This window comes from Pleurodeles waltl, chromosome 7 (genome assembly GCF_031143425.1).
Source record: "Pleurodeles waltl isolate 20211129_DDA chromosome 7, aPleWal1.hap1.20221129, whole genome shotgun sequence".
NCBI lineage: Eukaryota > Metazoa > Chordata > Amphibia > Caudata > Salamandridae > Pleurodeles > Pleurodeles waltl.
Window position 1 is genome coordinate 608,114,543 of NC_090446.1, and position 19,367 is coordinate 608,133,909.

At 45.6% G+C, this 19,367-nt stretch overlaps 1 protein-coding gene across 2 annotated transcripts in view; it reads right to left on the reverse strand.

Moving 5' to 3' along the window:
* UNC5A (unc-5 netrin receptor A) overlaps positions 1 to 19,104 on the reverse strand; it is a 902,953-nt gene extending 883,849 nt beyond the window's left edge. The window contains exon 1 of one of the 2 annotated variants that reach the window (XM_069244554.1): positions 18,658 to 19,104. In XM_069244554.1, the coding sequence (XP_069100655.1) occupies positions 18,658 to 18,751 (94 nt within the window). In that variant the 5' untranslated portion in view covers positions 18,752 to 19,104. The remainder of the gene's footprint in view (positions 1 to 18,657) is intronic. The other variant, XM_069244553.1, reaches the window with a different exon arrangement.
* Between the last annotated feature and the right edge of the window lie 263 nt (positions 19,105 to 19,367).

Here is a 19,367-nt window from a genome sequence, read left to right on the forward strand (position 1 = left end):
GGACAGCTACAGGCTGTGCACCTCTGTTTACTTACCGGTTAGTTTAGTGGGGACGTTCATTCTATAGAGACATATGTTTGAAATAATGAAAACCGTTATGAAGGAGTCTACCAAGTGGGAGCGGAGAGGGTGCGGAAATCGAGTTGCTAGGTTATTTTCATGCCAATCCGCCAGGAACTGGCGCAGGTAGGTTGGCAGCGCTGGGATGTACTGGGCGATGCCGCCATTTGTGCCGTCGTTCCTCCTCGTTGGCTCGGTGCCCTGAATAATGCTTTTCGCAACGCTTGACCAAGACTCCCTTAATTTCCTTCCTTCCCCAGGGGTAGATGCATTTATTTTATTTGACAGGTTTTGTATAGCACACTACTTTTTAGAAGCTGAAGTACTTTTTGGAGTTCCGTGTGAGTTATGGAACTTGTGTTCCACATGGCAACGTCAGTTATCGAAAAATGCCAGTCTCCTTGGTCTTGCAGGTGATGTTATCTAGCAGTAAATTATTACTCAGAAGACGTATTTTTGTGGGAATGGACTCATACAATACAAAAAAGAAGTTATTAAACAAAAAAATAATCCGTGTTTAACGAAGGGAATTTATTTGAAAATGCAGAGGTTCTTCTAAAAGTCCTATAAAGTCCACTTAGTAACACAACAAAGGTTGAGTTGCAACTGCAGCAGGTTGCGATCAATAGCTAAAAACGTTTGTCCGCTCCACCAAGCTTTCGTTTCCTCATGTCTGACTGTTGTTGCTATATTTTATCCTGGACGAAAACATGGTTAACTGCTTCAAAACGTGTCCAGTTGATGTATCTTCGTGCTACATGGTAGTGGGACATTGCAGTTAGGATATGGAGAATGGGTTGCCTCACAGGCCTGTAACTTGGAACTGGCCAGTCACAGCTGCTAATAATATGGTAAAACGATATCGCAAATCACTCCAGAATTCCATGCCCATATGAAGGAACTTGTCGTTTGGCTTCATTCATCTATTTGGTCACAGAACTCCTTTGTGACTTTCCTATCCCCATATTCAGGGCCATTGGATTTGTGTGAGAGGAGAGGGCTAAGTTGTGCTGCAGGATTAAATAAATTATGTGGCAAAAAAAAGCCAAATTATGTGGCATAATACGGAACATTTTGTAATACTATTACTACATAGTTTTATCATTTTTTTAACTTGATAACACTGTCTGGGCATTGCTTGCAACACATTAATACCAGTTTAAAACCTAAATATAGCAATGAGTAACAGAAAGGTGACCAGTCCAGCTTAGCAAAGAGCCCTCCTCTGCACGGCAACACGCGTTGCTGCATTTTTAGTAACTTTTGATCAGTTTGTGCTAACAACAAACATTTTTGTTTGTTAAAATTAGCTGATTATTCAACAGATAATGTATTATGTGGCAAATGCAGCAAATTTATAACCATGCAAAAATGGCCGCAGCCACACAATTCCATATTGCCAGTGGCCCTGCTCATATTGTATGACAGGAGGTACTTTATCTCATATATATCGAGAGAGTGAGAGAACACACAATAAGCAACTGTGTAATATGTTACAATGTTGTATCAAGGGAGTCTGATGCTATTATAAACTACAGAGCAGAGTGTTTTATAATGTGGTTTGCAAATGTCATACATATATAACTTTTTGGGTGTTACAATTACACACAAATTAGTAGAATAAAACCTGTTCCAGTGGGAATTTTGAAATGTGGCAAACAACTCAAGTTCCCTATAAAGTTTGTTTTTTTCATCATTATAACAACATATTAAATTCTGTAGAGCTTACTATTGTGAAGGCTACTAGGATTATGTATTAATAGAGGACCAAATTATGCATCATGGTTATCTTACTTATGCAGCGTTACCAGGCAAATGATGTGGTGTATACCCTCACAGTATCAGTATCCAGGAAATGCGGTAAATTCATAATTATGCAGTAAAAGCGGCAGCTACAGAATCTCACAATTCCACTCAACCTCACCATTGCCCATTGTTTTGTCTACATTAAATCCATGAAAGATAAACAAAACCCAATGTTCTATTTCCAATCAGTCTCCATTGTGAATGTTAGCTGCACTTTGAAGAAAACCCTCTTTTCACTGTCCTACACGAAATAAAGAGGTAATCTAAAAATACATGCTGGATAACATGCGTAATATCGTCTAGTATTGCATCACAGGTTCTGATGACATTTCCAAATCACTCAGCCTTCGGCCTTATTATTTCCTTACCAGAACTCCTCAATGTCAATATTTATTGGGCCATATTACGCTTACTTATTGTGTATCCTCTCTCTCTCTATCGCTCTCTCTCTCTCTCTCTCTATATATATATATATATATAGTTATATATACACATATATATATATACATAAATATATACACACACATATGCACACACATGTATTATTATGTTTGTATGTATAGACACACAAATATATTTTGCTTCTACAATACGTGGGAGCTGCTGAACCACAGGACTCCTTAAAGGCTTCTGCTCACTTTCTCCTCGGAGGCGGCTCGTGAAGTGTTTGCTGTTGGAGAACTCTCTCGAACGTTCCATTCTGCTCATGTTGACAGAGCTTCTCTCGGGGCCAGGAGCAGGTGTACCACTTCTCGTTTCACACGTGTCCTGCTGTCCTAGGTAGGTGTGAAGCTGTCTGCGGTACCTGCAATGCCAGGGCCCACGGCAGAAACTGGCGCTATTTACAGAGGTGAGAATAGCATTTGTTGCCGTGACCACTCGGGGATGGGGAGGGTGTGATCTGTGGAGTGGGTGAAGGTGTGTGTGTTTTTGGGAGAGGATACAATTTATCTTTTTAAATATACCATACATATATATATATCATTTGGGGGAGAAAGAACATCCTTAGAGATTAGTTTATGATTGATTCGTTATATATTTTCCTGTGCGTCATTTTCCACCCAATTGTGTGTTTTTATAAATGAAGTAGATTATTTATTAATGTTTGGTTTCTGGAGGAAATGTGTTAGGTATTAACCTTTGCAACAAAGATGTACAATTTTACCTCTCCTGGGTAGCTGTATTAAAAATTGTAAAGTATCAAGGGATGGAATTAATCTTTATTGGAGTTTCATTGCTGGTTGCCAAGCAGGATACTGCCTGCAAAAGGAGGTTCCTGACCAGCAAAGTGGAGTGGTGTGCTGTACAAGAACGGTCTATTTATGAAGTGCGGGTTGCCCCTGGAAAGATAAGAAGATATGGGGCAAATGGTGGGACTACCACAGACTGGATGCCAGGAATGACTAGGATTCAATTATGCTTTGTGATGTTCTGTGTTGTGTCGGGTGGGCTGTGGTCTGGTTGTGTGTGGTTGTTAGTTTATGCAAAAAATCAATAAAATTTGGTTATAAAAAATTGTAAAGTATGTAAACTATTAGGGGCATATTTATACTCTGTTTGCACCGAATTAGCGCCATTTTTTTTCACTCTAATTCGGTGCAAAACTAACTCCATATTTATACTTTGGTGCTAGACCCGTCTAGCGCCAAATTTATGGAGTTAAAGTAATTTTTTGGAAGTAGAGACCTACCTTGCCTTAATGAGATGCATGGTAGGCGTTCCCATGTAAAAAATGACTCTATGGCCTTAACGTCATATTTAGGGGCATATTTATATTCTGCGGCATATTTATACTCTGTTTGCACCAAATTAGCATCATTTTTTTAACTCTAATTCGGTGCAAAACTAACTCCATATTTATACTTTGGTGCTAGACCCGTCTAGCACCAAGGCCCTGATTAATACTTTTTTTGCACCGCATTAACGTAATTTTTTGACAAAAATGTGGCGCAAACTTACAAAATATTGGCCCTTATTTATACATTTTGCTGCAAAACTGCACTAACTCACTTTTGCACCAAAAAGTTTAGCACCGGCTTGCACCATTTCTGTGCACCAGCCGGGCACCATATTTATGGAATGGTGAAAGCCGGTGCAAAGGGTAGGCTAGAGTAAAAAAATAAAAAAAACTTTATTCGGGTGGGGCTGGCAGTATAGAAGAAGAGGGCTTAGCACCAAAAAATGACTTTAGGCAGGTTAGAGTAAAAAAAAAAATGACTCTGACCAGATTAACGTCATTTTATAGTGCTAAACCTACCATGCCACATGACCCCTGCCTTAGAAAAGGCAGGAGTCATGCCCACCACCCCAATGGGCAGCACAGAGGACAAGGGTCCCCTGGGCATGGCCATTGCACCCTGTGCCATGTATGGGGGCCTATTTCAGGGCACCCTATGGCACATTCAAAAATAAAATGCATTCTTACCTGTACTTACCTGGGATGGGGTCCCCCATCCTCCACAGTCCCTCTGGTGTGGGTGCCCCTGGGGCCGTGAGAGGGCACCTGTGGGCTTATTCCATGGTGTTCCACCATGGAAATAGGCCCACAGGTCCCCTAACGCCTGCCCTGACCCAGGCTTTAAAAAAGGGGGCAAAGCAAGATTTGCCCCATTTTTTGACCCCTCCTCCCTCCCTTGCACCATTCTTGCATGGGAGTATAAATATGGCGTTAAGGCCATAGAGTCATTTTTTGCACGGGAACGCCTACCTTGCATCTCATTAAGGCAAGGTAGGTTTCCACTTCCAAAAAATGACTTTAACTCCATAAATTTGGTGCTAGACGGGTCTAGCACCAAAGTATAAATATGGAGTTAGTTTTGCACCGAATTAGAGTAAAAAAAAATTATGCTAATTCAGTGCAAACAGAGTATAAATATGCCCCTTAGCGTCAAAAAATGACGCTAATCTGGTTAGAGTCATTTATTTTTACTCTAACCTGCCTAATGTCATTTTTTTTACGCTAGCCTACCCTTTGCACCGGCTTGCACCATTCCATAAATATGGTGCCCAGCTGGTGCTAAAAAATGGTGCAAGCCGGTGCAAAACGTTTTGGTGCAAAACTGTGTTAGTGCAGTTTTGCACCAAAAAGTATAAATAAGGCCCTTAATACGAAGAGAAAAACAAACCCCATGAACTCTGTCCCTGAAATCCAGTGTACCTGGTAGTGCCTGGGCTGTGGAAATAAAGAGCTGTGACATGCCAACTACAGGAAGCACCCCCATAGCTGCTCACTGTTTGGTTAATGTGGCTGAAACTGCTGTGTTGGACCCATTGACGGAGCTGGTGTTTTTGCTGTACCAACAGCCATGACCACAGCTGTGTGGTTTTCTGTGATATGGTAGTATCTGTAGATTCAAAGGGTATCTTTCTGGATGATGTAGCTGTGGCACACAGCTTACTCTTTCTGACATAATACTAAAACTGTACTCCTATTTCCCTGCACTAATCCACCACTAATTCCTTTTGGGTTCCGGAGTAGCGTGCTACTTGCCGAAAAGCGATTCGACGCCTTGCCAGGGGTAGTAAGCGCTATATAAATACTATTACAATACAATACAATACAATATCACGAACACATTCAATATGTAACCAAGGGCACCTACCTCACTTTGAGGAAACCATACCAATATCCTGCAATAATCCTGATCGCCATTTTTGCCAGAAACCAAACCTAATTTGAAAGAAAGTCAGACCCACTTTTTCCCTATGAATGCATTAAAACGACCTATTTATAAAAGGCTGAACGTATGGCCTGATTCAGAGTTTGGGGGATGGGTTTCTCTTCAAAAACGTGACAGATATCCAATTTGAAGTATTACAAATGAAATAGGATATAATGCACTTGTAATAAGGTGGGCAGCGTATCTGGCACGTTTGTGATAGAGTACTCGTCCGCCACACTCTATATTAGGCCCAAGTGTGCAAACATTTATTCCACCCTTGCAGGATGACAACACTTTTGACCCTTGTGTGGAAGAAGGATGAAGTTCTCCAACTTTGCATAAGGAAAAGGTTTTTTCTTCCCCAGTTGCTATTCACTGCAGTCAGAACTCCTGTGTGACATGTGTCCTCAGGATATAAATTCCCCAGCGACCTGCCAGGGTGTTTGATTTTGAGTGCTACAAAATGGATGGCCCGACAAGCTACATCTTTCCAAATTCCCACTATCGGAAGTCCCTTCCTGGAAAGTTTAGCATCCAGCACAAAGAACAACATGGCCTGTGACATGGTAAGTCCACCGATACAAAGCAGTGGGACTGTGACCCTGCAAAGCAGCAGGAACATCCCAACAAGGAATAAAAGTAAAACATGTCTCAATTTTACCCACACCTTGATAGTCCTCATGCCTTAGCCAACAGCAACTTGCATACTTGACATGTGTAGCTGTAAATCAGCCAGCTGAACGACCGGATCTAAAATTAAGAGCACATTTTGCTTACCGCATGGCTAGTATGTGGTGCCACTTATTGCACAGGTGCCCTTGGCAGTTAAAGGAAACTTTCAGCTGCCAAAGTGGATGGTTATGATGAGCTGGAAGGGAAAAGTCTGTAGTGTGTAGGAATGTTAAAGGTGGTGTCTTTAAGGTATAGTGTGTGATAATTGGTCTTTTTCACAGTTACTTTTCTTTGTGTTACTATTTTACAGAGTCAAATTCAAATAGCGCCTTCTTCAAAGCATACACTTTAGATAGGATGACCTTGACAAAGAATACCATTGGCTTGCCATTTGCTGAATTATGTACCTGTTTTTCAGGTTCAGACTCCCTCAACCTTTTTTTTTTTTTAGCTGAGAAGCAATTAACTAGTGGCTTGAAACAGTGTCAATCACATCTTGGATCAACCTACAGGAATATTCTTGTCCTAGCTTTTTTCGATTGGCTGTTTGGGTGCATTTTCTATTTCCATTGGAATGAATGAGGAACTATTTACATATGAAAACTACACTCAGTTATCACACCTCTAATTTTGTGTCTCTCCTTTGCATTGTATACACAAATAAATCATTTTTCCAAATTATTTTGCACTGTGGCACGATTCTTGATTCTTTATTGTCAGTGCTTAAGTGTAAATATCACAGCTCTTGGTTCTGCAAATGTTTTGTTATAAGTTTGTGTTAATGGGATAGTTATTTATTTGAACAATGGCAGCGTGTATTATTTTATGAGCAGTGGGTGAAAAAAGTAGCAATAGAGCTGAAGAATAGGGTTCCCATTCATGAAAGATAATGGCAGAATTATCTAAGGGGAAGTGTTTGAGGTATGGAGAATCTTTATTTTTTGTATTTTAAAAGGCCGTAGGGAGCATGTTTAAGCAATGTATTGATATTAAAGTACATGTTTAGTTTAACTAGCTTTATGCCAAATTCACATATTCAGGACTTTTGTTTTGAAGCACGATGAATTTGTCATTCAAATGTTAGAGTTAATTTTCGACGAATATGTAGAAGACAAACTTGACTCTGAAAATGTACTCGACGAAAAAACAGAGATGCTGTGAGTGGTAACTAACAATACCTCCCCAGTCATCACTTTTCTGCTTCTTCTCCAAGTAATACCGATGTACTTGCCTTTTTAAAAGATCAGGCGGCCCTGTCGCATGCAGAACACTCCATATACAGTCTGTCACCGCGGCTGTACTTTGAACACGGCTGCGCCACACCGAACAAAAGCAGCGCACTTAATGAACACAGACTGGAAATCACATAATAATGATTATCCTCACAACAAGCCCCCTCCCCAGCCACTTACCACTAGGAAAACAGTAGTCAGCTCCTACGCTATTAGGAAACAAAGGCTTTCTATGAAAAGAAGCGAGTAAAACCACCCACCACCACCCATCACCACCACACCGCTGTGGTCTGAGCACCTGCACATGTGGATGCTTCCAAGTGTGCTGTGCTTGCCAGGAAACTCCATGGGCTCATGAGAAGTCTCTGCGAGCATCCATGACTCCATGGGGGCTATAATCTATACACTGTTACAGTGCGGCACCCACTGAGCCTAGACATCTGAAATGATGTATTTATATATGCAACACACACACCACACAAACACATAGAGGACACATAAAGTGCAGCAAGTGTCCTATAATTCCATGAAATGCTTGTTACGGTGACATGATGCACTCTAAGGTTTAATCTTTATTGTACACTGTTGCCCATCAAAAGCCATGCTGTGTTGCTTGTTTATTAGTGATATTTTGCCATTTTCCTGGCCTCTTGGTGCTGCTTAGAGTCCAGCATAGACTCTTGTCTACTTATAGTGGTTTATCTCAATGCTCTGGACTCAGAAGACAGAAGGAAGTGGAGGTGGTAGTGGTGGATGGGGCTTCATATTCCCATCAAACCTGTGTAAGTGGATCAGTGAGTCTTAAGCTTTGGCACAAGTGTGTGTGTGTCAATTTCTTTCAGCTTTGAGTACGAACTATGTATTTTCGTTCTCAGGATATGTATGCACACTATTCTAGTGTTGGTGTGTGGGACTTTTGTCTTTCCTGTGTCAGCGTATCGCTTTCCCTCTACTCCTGTGCTTCCGGGAACACTACCTGAGAATCCCGTAGCGAAAGGCCATTGCTAGCACTTTTGCCGTAAAGGTACATTTATCCAAAGAGTTTAGCAAAATATAGAAGGAGATGGGGCAGCCTACGACAGTGATGTTACCCATTCCGCATTTCCATGAGAGAGTGGGACATGGGGACTGAGTCTAGGCTGATGCACGCTTGCTCTGATGTAACCAAACATGTGAGAAACCTTACCACAGCTCTGGCCAGTGTCAGCAGCACTGTAGGGAGAAAGCAGATGATGCTGGACGCAGAAGTCTGCGTGTTCCATTCCATGGTGTTAGGGAGAATAGATCAGACATCATTGACAGCTGTCAGCCCCAAGGACTGGCTTCCCCTGTCCCCACACATAAAGTGGATGCATGATCTAAATTACACTACTAAGCCGAAGGTTGAGTGTTCACTAAACCTGATGTTGCATCGTTGTCCATCATGTTCTTTTTAACATTGTACTTCATTTAGTTTAATCTACCACACAAATTCATTTTTCAAACTCTATATAAAGCCATAAAACTATTTGGCTACCTGTGGTAAAAAGAACATACACGCATGCTCGTCAGGGTTTTAGGAGAGGGATGGATTGCCATGTAAGTGCCACATTTTGTCTTAACGAATGGGGGAGGTGAAGCTGCTCTTTGCAATGACCAGCTAACAATCCACCTTCGGTTGCAATTACAATGTTTAGGTTTTGTTTACCTTTCACCGACAACATTCTGCACACACAAAGGGCAGTGGCAAAGCGCTGGCAGACTATTACGCTGCTTTCTTTTTTGTTGCATTATATGCTTATAAACGAATGAACCAGACTGAACCTAATCGGATTGAGAAACCAATGTCTGTGACTTTACAGTGGATGAAATCCACAATTCACGGGCATGATGACATTTCTGTGAATCGTGAAAATAAATAATTCATGAGCATGGCTTCATCCCTATGGAATATGGGATTTGAAACCACTGGTTTGTGCAATAACAGCAGCCGAAGGTGCAATAATAATGTGTAATTGGTTCGGCTATTGTTATTTCACGAACTGCAACGGTTACAAAACAAAACCCATAATTCACGAGACTGATGTCATCACGGTGAATTGTCAGTAAGAACTCACTGGAAACATGCAATCTCCATGAATTACAGATTCCATATCATCAGAGGCCTGGGAAATAGTGTTTTAGTCTGATTTCTTGTAAGCTGTGAAATCATGTATTGAATATGGACGGGCTAGAATATCGAGCCTATGCGTTGAAAGGTAAGTTCCTATACATTCTCCATCCCTAAGTCAACCTTGGTTATATATCTTGGAGGTACATATATGTGGAGATGTAGAGTTGGGAACTGTAATTCCTTACCTCCCTCTATGCGCTTTGCACTCGATATTTTGTCCCTCGCTATTGTTAGAACGATATTCTGTCCTGTCACTACAGGTGCTTCAGTATTCCCTACAACAACCCTGCTAAAACATAAATGTGTTTAAGACTGCAGCACTCATGGAACAATAATCAGGAGGTGCTGTTGACTATAACATTTGATTTGGAGGATATTTTTTCTTCAGTTTCTTAAATGTCATCTCTTGTTCTCGCTCCTAAACTCATCCCTTTTTCCGGGCAATGAAACTTCAGGAAAAACAATTTCCTTTAAAATTCACAAAATAAAACAATTCATATTGTCATAAACTGGTCAAGCTCCTATGTTAAAAGAAGTTTAGAACGATTGCTCACCCCCCGTGTTAATTTCAAAATAGGACATGACCCATATCTTCCATCCTTTACTGGCCTACTATTTAGGAGAAAATGTAATCTTTGTTCCTGTCAAATATCCATTTCAGCACATAGTATACACATTTTGACATGAGAAAATGTGCATGTTTCGGTTCCGTGAATTGAATCTGCACTGCAATTTTCTTGCCCATGCTGCTGTACGCCTTGATTTATGATTTAGTTTGCTTTAGTAAATTTGAAAAATATTTTTCCGAGTAGTAAAATATTTATTGAAAGCAGCAAATTGTATGTTGTACTACATATTATTTGGTTGTGCGTCTAGACAAATGGAATAGAAATAATGGGGATGTTTCAGAACATAGGGCTGTGAGGGGGTTTGGTTTTTTGCTCCTGCTCGTCGCAGTGTCTGACTAACAATCAGCTGCTGATTGCATGGAATGCCTGTTTTTTCACTCTTCTTAAGGATAATTCTGACCGAATAAAGGGCAAAGAAGTAGCCGGGGGAGTATTTCATGTTTTGATGATTCAGAGGCATTTGTGTGCGTGGACATGAATTAACAGGTGAACCGCACGAGGAACTCATTTTCTAGGGTTTTCCTTCAGTTAAAATCTGTAATGCAAAGGAATGATGTCACCCCTGTGAATTATGGAAAATAATGCATGTGTCTGGCATTCTAACAGCACTGAGGGTTTTTAAATCTCTGCTGTCTGTGCAATGTAAATAACCAAACATATGTTTGAGTCTGTGTATAGAAGGAACTGCAAAGAATTGAACCATCGTGCTGCAGACAATCACATAGTGAGTGACACATTTATGTACATCTGTAAAACAGTAGTTAAACTGAATAGATTACAATGCGAACCCTAAACGTGGAACGGAGTTGATAAGTTGGCAATGAAGTTTCACTGCCCCCTCCATCCCAGGTGCATTGATAATGATAACAAATAACATCATCAATGACATCAGCTGATCTAACGAGTGACATTTCTGATGACATCACCACAGACATGCCTGATTATGTCACCTGTGCAAATGAGTGTTGGCGCCCTTCTGGTGCTTGGATTTACATCAACGGCAGGGGTCAGGTATGTTGATACCATACGTAAGTGTGCCCTAGAAGTTGTTCGAACACAAAAGACAGACTCGCTCAATAGGTGTTCTCTTCAGCAGAGCATCTTTGGGTGCAGATGTGCTGTTTACTTCATCACTACCCACAAACAGTTATGTTATGCCCAAAAGAGCCATTGGTTCTTGGCAGCAGCAACCAGGCACCTGAACTTTAGGACTGGGGTAGCAGTCATGTTTTAAACTGCAATATATTAGGAACCATAAGAAGGAGAAGTAATGCAAATGGTTCTTGAATGAAGGTGCTCTATGACACTTCCTGAAGGCTAGAGTAAATGAGAAAATATGTCTTGTTCCTCCATATGGGGGATGGTATAGGTGTGGTAAAGGCTTAGAAAAGGTCAGGGATAATACTGGTCAGGTCAATGTAGGATCACCACCTTCACAGTCTGCAAAGGTTTACTGCAGGTCATCAGCCTTCATGCAAATATGATGTATTTGCTTCATGCTTGGACAGCTGGGCTGCAGGATGTTCTTCACTACTGGGCATCAAGCTTCCTCACTATGGGTTTTAAGCTGGCTTCTGTCTGCTGAGCATTGATTCTCGGCCTCCTGGTAGGAGACAACCCACTCTTCCCCTAAAAGCTAAATCATAGCAGCTCAGCTTCCTCCAGATGCAACATGTTTGAAGCCCTAGTATATTGAATAAATTCAGGAGTCCTGTTCCTGGTTAGATGACCCTGGGTGCGGAGAGAACGGAGCTTCTTCGTTACTAAGATGAACACACTTTTGCTTAAGGAAGACAGTGTGAGGGCACTAGAAGCAACCCATGGCCTATCGAGGAGAGGAGCCAGGCTCATAATCCATTTTCCCCCAACAAACAAAAGTAGAGAGTGTCTTTGTTGTCTTTCATCAGTACCTAACAAAGGAGAAGCAAGGAAAGCACCAACCAGTCAAGGAAATGTGGATTTGTATATACACAGAGAAGACTTCCTTAGTGGCTGCTCTGTGAATTCCAGACAGCACTGGGGTGACCATAAGGAGGGAGGGAGATGGATGAATATGGCCCCATGACGTGAACTAGGCCCCACTTAAATGTAAAACAACAACATAGTGATGGGTGGAGTGCTTGAATCAATCTCAGCTACTGCTTATCACTCCAGGGCCACAACCCAGTCCAGCATTTTTGCCCACTACACCACCTCAGTTCCGACCCAGCCATATGCAAATCAGTCTTGCCCCTGCTGCAATATGAACAGTTCAGTCTGAACTGTCAGGCTAGGGCCTCCCCTGAACCAGAACACTAGCAACTCTGAGTAGGGCTCATCGGGAAGTTCCAGTGACACAATGAGCACAGGACCCATGTCTGGACATATCCATAATAGTCCAATCCAAACTGAGCTGGCATGGAAGGCAAGAAAAATGGATTGGGATGTAACCCTGAGTGACTGCCATTGGCTGGGATTAATTCAAGCATTCTATCCATTTCCTTGTTTTTCACGCCTCAAGCAAGTTTGAAGCATTTGTAAGCTATCTTCAGACAGAGCTGGAAACCGACTTGCCCAGGCCACAATACCCATTTTGGTCAATATTTTTTTTTAAGTCGGGAGTCTGAGCGGAATGTATTTTGCAGCCGAGAACCAGAGAATTTCAAACTGGCTGGAAGGCAGAACCCCAGATGCCACAAGAAGGGCAGTGAAGGCTGACTCGCCTTACCCTATGAGAGTACCTCCATCTTGTGCTGCGTGGACTATGTCATTGCACAATGCACCATCCATATCACAAAATCTCCTTGCACACTCTAAACCCAAACACACAAAACACACAAGACGAATCTGTGCAGAAGAGAATTACCCTAGTTAGCTGTACTAACCACTTTGGGAGTATCACAGAACCCTTGAATGGTGGAACAGCTAAAAACATATGATGTGCCCTTCAACAGAATCTGAGCTGCTACCAAAGTCCTGTGTCTTAGGAAGGGGATAGTAAACACTTGATCCAGGCACTTCAGTGCCTCTTCAGGTATAATAAGCACTACATAAATGCAATTGCAATACAATACACTCCACTCATTTAAATGCTTCTCCATTCCAGCGTTTTAACTCAAAAGCATGTCACGTCTCCAATGGGCTTGCAGATGTTAAGTCCACCGGCAGAAAAGAATATTAGCATCAGTAAGGTAAAAAAAAAAGGTTAGGATGGCTCAGCTGTCTGCACAGTGCAAGGACTTCTGTCCCTACATACCACACTATGGCGGCTACACCGCACGCACACAGAAGTCCATACTGAAAGCAGAATGATGTGCCCCATCCCACAGATTGTAGTAAAAGACAACCATAACTGGGATGCACTGGGCCCTGCAAGCCTCCGGTCTCAGGTGCCACTGCACCTGCTGCCCTTATGATAGCTAGACCACTGCGCATATTAAGGACTGTAATCTTGAGCAGTGCATTGTACTCCATCGTGAGGCATGCCCAATGTACCCTTATACCAAGAATGCAATGGCAGAGACAGACACAGTCAACCCGCATTCTTACCTATAGCATCTAGTCCCACCTCGTTGTTACCCAGCAACGCTGACTGCCATTCTTAGCCTTGACATTTGGGATTTTTTTTTCTCCTGCTTCTTGCTAAACAGTGGTCAGTTCGGTGCAGATATTCCTCCACAGCTCCCTCTATGCCCGTATATCTTTCGCTCTCCTTCATCCATCACACTGCTAAGCGCTGGGTCCCACAACACGATAACCACAGCTCGGTGGTCTTCAGGCATGACATGGAAACACTTCCCACATTGGATCAAAACAAAGACAACCGCCCTCCCCCCCCCCCCCCCCCCCAAAAACACAGCTCTACATACCGTAGTGTGCTACCGATGTAGGCAAGCGCGTCAACGCCCCACACAGGGGTAGTGAGCAATACATATTCTACAGTAAACCTACTAACTTTACCTGGGTGAATGCGCTCCTGCGGTGAGCCCTCGCAAGCTCCTGCTCCCGCTGTTTGGCTCATGTGCAGATAGGAGTCAGTGGCTTCTATGGCATGTTATGTTAAATTATCTTGCAACAGTGGTTTGTGGTCTATCATGTCACCAGAACCCCTTGATAGTCCACTATAGGAACAAAATAGGCGAGTACCTGTTATTTATGATATATATTCTATTTTAGTCAATCGGTGTCCAAGTATGGCCAGGATTAAAACAAAGGGGTTTATTTACAGGCCCCACGCGCCGCCGGTGCGACACTTTTTATATGGGAAAAAGTGTCGCACCGGCGGCCCTAGGGGATGGAAATAAGTTTCAAAGTTTCTACGTTGAATTGTCTTTTATAAACACTCTATTATATTTTGGACACTAATGTGCCGCTCATAACATTTCAAATGTTGTTTTAAGGGTCGGTGTTCAGCGGATATTTTTTTTAAGGTGCACATAAACATCAAACCCCAAGGAGAGTCAGCAGATCGTTTCACGGACCGGAACCTCGAATGGCACCCTAAGGAGATGACATAACCCTGTTTAGCCCACCTCCTACTGAAGAGGACCCCAAGGAGCCACAGTAGAGCCCGAGCAGCACCCAGGCAGAACCACCATGATAAAACACACTCAAACACCCGCGGAATGTCTCCCAAAGAAACACAGCAGGACTCTCCACAGCCAGGCACCGAGGCAGAACCACCATGATAAAACACACACAAACAACCGCTGAATGTCTCCCAAAGAAACACAGCAGGACTCTCCACAGCCAGGCACCCAGGCAGAACCACCATGATAAAACACACACAAACACCCGCTGAATGTCTCCCAAAGAAACACAGCAGGACTTTCCACAGCCAGGCACCCAGGCAGAACCACTGGGATAAAACACACACAAACACCCGCTGAATGTGTCCCAAAGAAACACAGCAGGACTCTCCACAGCCAGGCACCCAGGCAGAACCACTGCGATAAAACACACACAAACACCCGCTGGATGACACCCAAAGAAACACAGCAGGACTCTCCACAGCCCGGCACCCAGGCAGAACCACTGCGATAAAACACACACAAACACCCGCTGAATGTCTCCCAAAGAAACACAGCAGGACTCTCCACAGCCCGGCACCCAGGCAGAACCACCATGATAAAACACACACAAACAACCGCTGAATGGCACCCAAAGAAACACAGCAGGACTCTCCACAGCCAGGCACCCAGGCAGAACCACTGCTAAAACACACACACACACCCGCTGAATGACACCCAAAGAAACACAGCAGGACTCTCCACAGCCCGGCACCCAGGCAGAACCACCATGATAAAACACACACAAACACCCGCTGAATGTCTCCCAAAGAAACACAGCAGGACTCTCCACAGCCCGGCACCCAGGCAGAACCACCATGATAAAACACACACAAACAACCGCTGAATGTCTCCCAAAGAAACACAGCAGGACTCTCCACAGCCTGGTACCCAGGCAGAACCACCATGATAAAACACACACAAACAACCGCTGAATGTCTCCCAAAGAAACACAGCAGGACTCTCCACAGCCAGGCACCCAGGCAGAACCACCATGATAAAACACACACAAACACCCGCTGAATGTGTCCCAAAGAAACACAGCAGGACTCTCCACAGCCAGGCACCCAGGCAGAACCACTGCGATAAAACACACTCAAACACCCGCTGAATGGCACCCAAAGAAACACAGCAGGACTCTCCACAGCCAGGCACCCAGGCAGAACCACTGCGATAAAACACACACAAACACCCGCTGAATGACACCCAAAGAAACACAGCAGGACTCTCCACAGCCCGGCACCCAGGCAGAACCACTGCAATAAAACACACACAAACACCCGCTGAATGTCTCCCAAAGAAACACAGCAGGACTCTCCACAGCCAGGCACCCAGGCAGAACCACCATGATAAAACACACACAAACAACCGCTGAATGTCTCCCAAAAAACACAGCAGGACTCTCCACAGCCCAGTACCCAGGCAGAGCCACCATGATAAAACACACTCAAACACCCACTGAATGTCTCCCAAAGAAACACAGCAGGACTCTCCACAGCGAGGCACCCAGGCAGAACCACCATGATAAAACACAGTCACTCACGGAACCCAAAGAGCCACCTGATCCCCAACCCCAGCCTATCACCCACTCAACCGAACCCAAGAGGACACAGGAGCACCTGTGTAAGACAACCACGGTGAAAAACAGTCCATCAACAGTCTGGCACCCTCTAAGGGACGCCCTAAGGAAACCGCTCCTCCACAGTCCAGCGCCCTCCCAGCAGCCCTCTCCTCGGCACACAACCCATCACTCACTGCCGAGCGCTCCAGGGAAACACAAGTGCTATCCCTACAGTACAGATCCCAAGGGCGACGCAACACACCCTCCACACCCCCGTCTTCATCCAAGCACCGACATGCGCCCTCGGATGCGCCATCCACAGCCCAGCAACCCACGGAGGTGTAGCAACCCCTGCCGCTATTCAATGCCCTGCGGAGAAACACCACCCTGCTGAGAAACACCACCCTTTCCCAACACCCACTGCCCAATACCACTGAGACCCCCATAGGGTGACCCAGCGCCCAACCGCACAGCCCTTCACGCACGGAAGAGCTACAGAGCGTCCTAACTAGGAAGCGACTCCCCACCTCGCAGGAGCACCCAAGGTGCACCCAGAGGAGATCGGGCCCAGCGTGTTTCCGCAGCGCTTAAGGAGACACATTAGCGTCTTTCACAACTCTGCACCCCACAGAACACAACAAACCGCACCCTAGAGACACAATGTATTGCCCCATATTCCAAAGCGCACATGGACACAGAGCAGCCATCTCCACCGTCCAGCACACAGCAAACGCACTGAGGAGACAAAAAGCCCCCTCCACAGTCCGGCAGAGAAGACACAGAAACCCCCTCCATAGTCCCGCAGAGAAGACACAGCAGCCCCCTCTACAAACCAGCAGAGAAGACACAGCAGCCCCCTCTACAAACCAGCAGAGAAGACACAGCACCCCCCTCCATAGTCCAGGACCCACCAAAGTGCACTCTACGGAGAAACAGCAGCCCCCTCCATCCCTGAGCAGCCCAGCACTCATCAAAGAACACCCCAAGGAGACACTGTAGCCCCCGAAACAGTCCAGAACCCACCAAAGCGCAACCTGAAGAGACACCGAGTCCCCGCCACAGTCCAGTCACATCTTAGCCTACCCTCAAAGCCAGTGGCAAACAACAAAAGTATGACCCCCCCCCCCCCCCCCCCCCCCCCCCCCCGACCCATCCCTTGGCAGAATGTGACGAGGGGACCCTCAGTCTTACATATCTCACAGATCTTCATGGACCTTGGGCTGAAGGGAGCCCCATAAAAGGTGGAAAGGTGGAACTATGATGTGCCACATGGACCTGCGTCATGCGTCTCACTATAGCGCTTCCTAAGAAGGCACTAAGATCTACCACAGTCCAGCACCGACCATAGCGCTCTCGGAGGTGACACAGCAGCTTCCTCTACAGTCCAACACCCTGCCAAAGCGCACCCCAAGGAAACAAAGCAGCACCACAAAATGACCCCGAAAGACATAGGGACAACTCCGTAGCCCAGAGGCCACCCAAGGGCCCTTAAACAGACACAGCAGAGCCGCCCACAGCTGAGCGCGCACTGCGAGCTATTCAAACAAATCACTAACACCCTACACAGGTACTTCTTCCATCTATGTGCACCCAAAGCTGGAAGACCAGACCCCTTCCTACAGTGCTTGAAATGGAAAAACAGAAGTGCTTATTTCTGGGAAGTGCCGGCACTCTCCAATTAAAAGTATTACGATTTTCTTGAGAAGTTCATGTGCTCTCCCTCTAAAAATAAAAAATAAAGTGTCGTTACTCCGTCCCGGACAATACCGGCCCATGTAAAGCACTGCCTTCCTACAGTCCTGCGACCACCGAGCCGTCCCAAACTCTCTCCAAAGAGGGCTCTAGCGGAGGACAGCCATACATCCCCCAAGAGGCCGGTCTTGGGGCCATCAGAGACCCTGGTCTGTGGGGTCCGGAGGCACTACTGCCATGTGTGGGGAAAGGAGTCTAGACACCCTGCCTCTACCCCTTCGGATAGGTCCCTACCCAAACAATGGACAGTTTGGGTGTCCAAAACGTCTCCACCTTTGCCCCGTAATCATCCTAACTGGTGGAAGTGTACCCCCGCCCAAATTCATGCACCCTACTCCATGCTCCCACCAAAATCCGTCTTACAACAGGCGGGACCCTTAACACGTCTTCGACAATAATAACATAACACAACAGCCCGCACACGAGCCGGGCACAGCACCCTCTTCCTGTAGAACAGGAGAGTCGTTGCCCAACTTCACGTGCCTCGCGCCAGCCTCCCTCAGACCTCCGGACCCCCAGCGGGGCTCAAGTGCCCAGCGTGCCACAGAACACCACAACAAATGCCTCATGCAAGGTGGACTCACCGCTCGAGGGGATGCCCAGGAGTGTGCTGGCCAGCAGCAGGGACAGCGCCCCGGTGCCAGGGGGGGAGGGCGCTCCGTGCCACCATGAGCCCATCGCTGGCGCCGAGGGTGCCCACGCCTGGGGGTCCGGGGCTCAGCCCCCGCGCGGGCTGTCCAGATGTTCCCCCATACCGGAGCCCCCAGGATTCCCCATGGGCCCCGCTGCCGCAGGTGCGCTCGTCTCAGCGCTTGGCTGGAAGAAAGGTCCCAGGTAAGTGGGGGCAGCAGGGTGCAGGTGCGCTGCTTGGGTGCCCCCAGTGCCCAGCCCCCTGGAAGAGGTTGCGCGGGGTCCAAGAGATGCCGTGCAGCCCTCGAAAGAGGACGTGGGTGCCGCGGGTGCCCTGGTTCTCCTCTCCTGGCAAAGCTGCCCGCACCGCTCGTCTCTTCACGGCACTGCAGGGAAGAAGCAGTGATGGAGAGAGCCAGACTGGCAGATGAGGGAGAGGCGTGCGGGCGGCGGCAAAACACGGCCTGGAGCCCGATCGAGATCCAGTCAGACCACTACCAGCCCGGCGCTCCTGCCGCAGCCAGCCCCCTCAACCCACAGTGAAAGGGAGGTATGTAGCCCACCACAGAAAGGCCAACGAAATCCAATATTATATCACAGGCGGTTAAAGCACCAGGGCAGAGATTTGTGTAAATCCTGCAGGCTACATCATCCAATCCAGGAG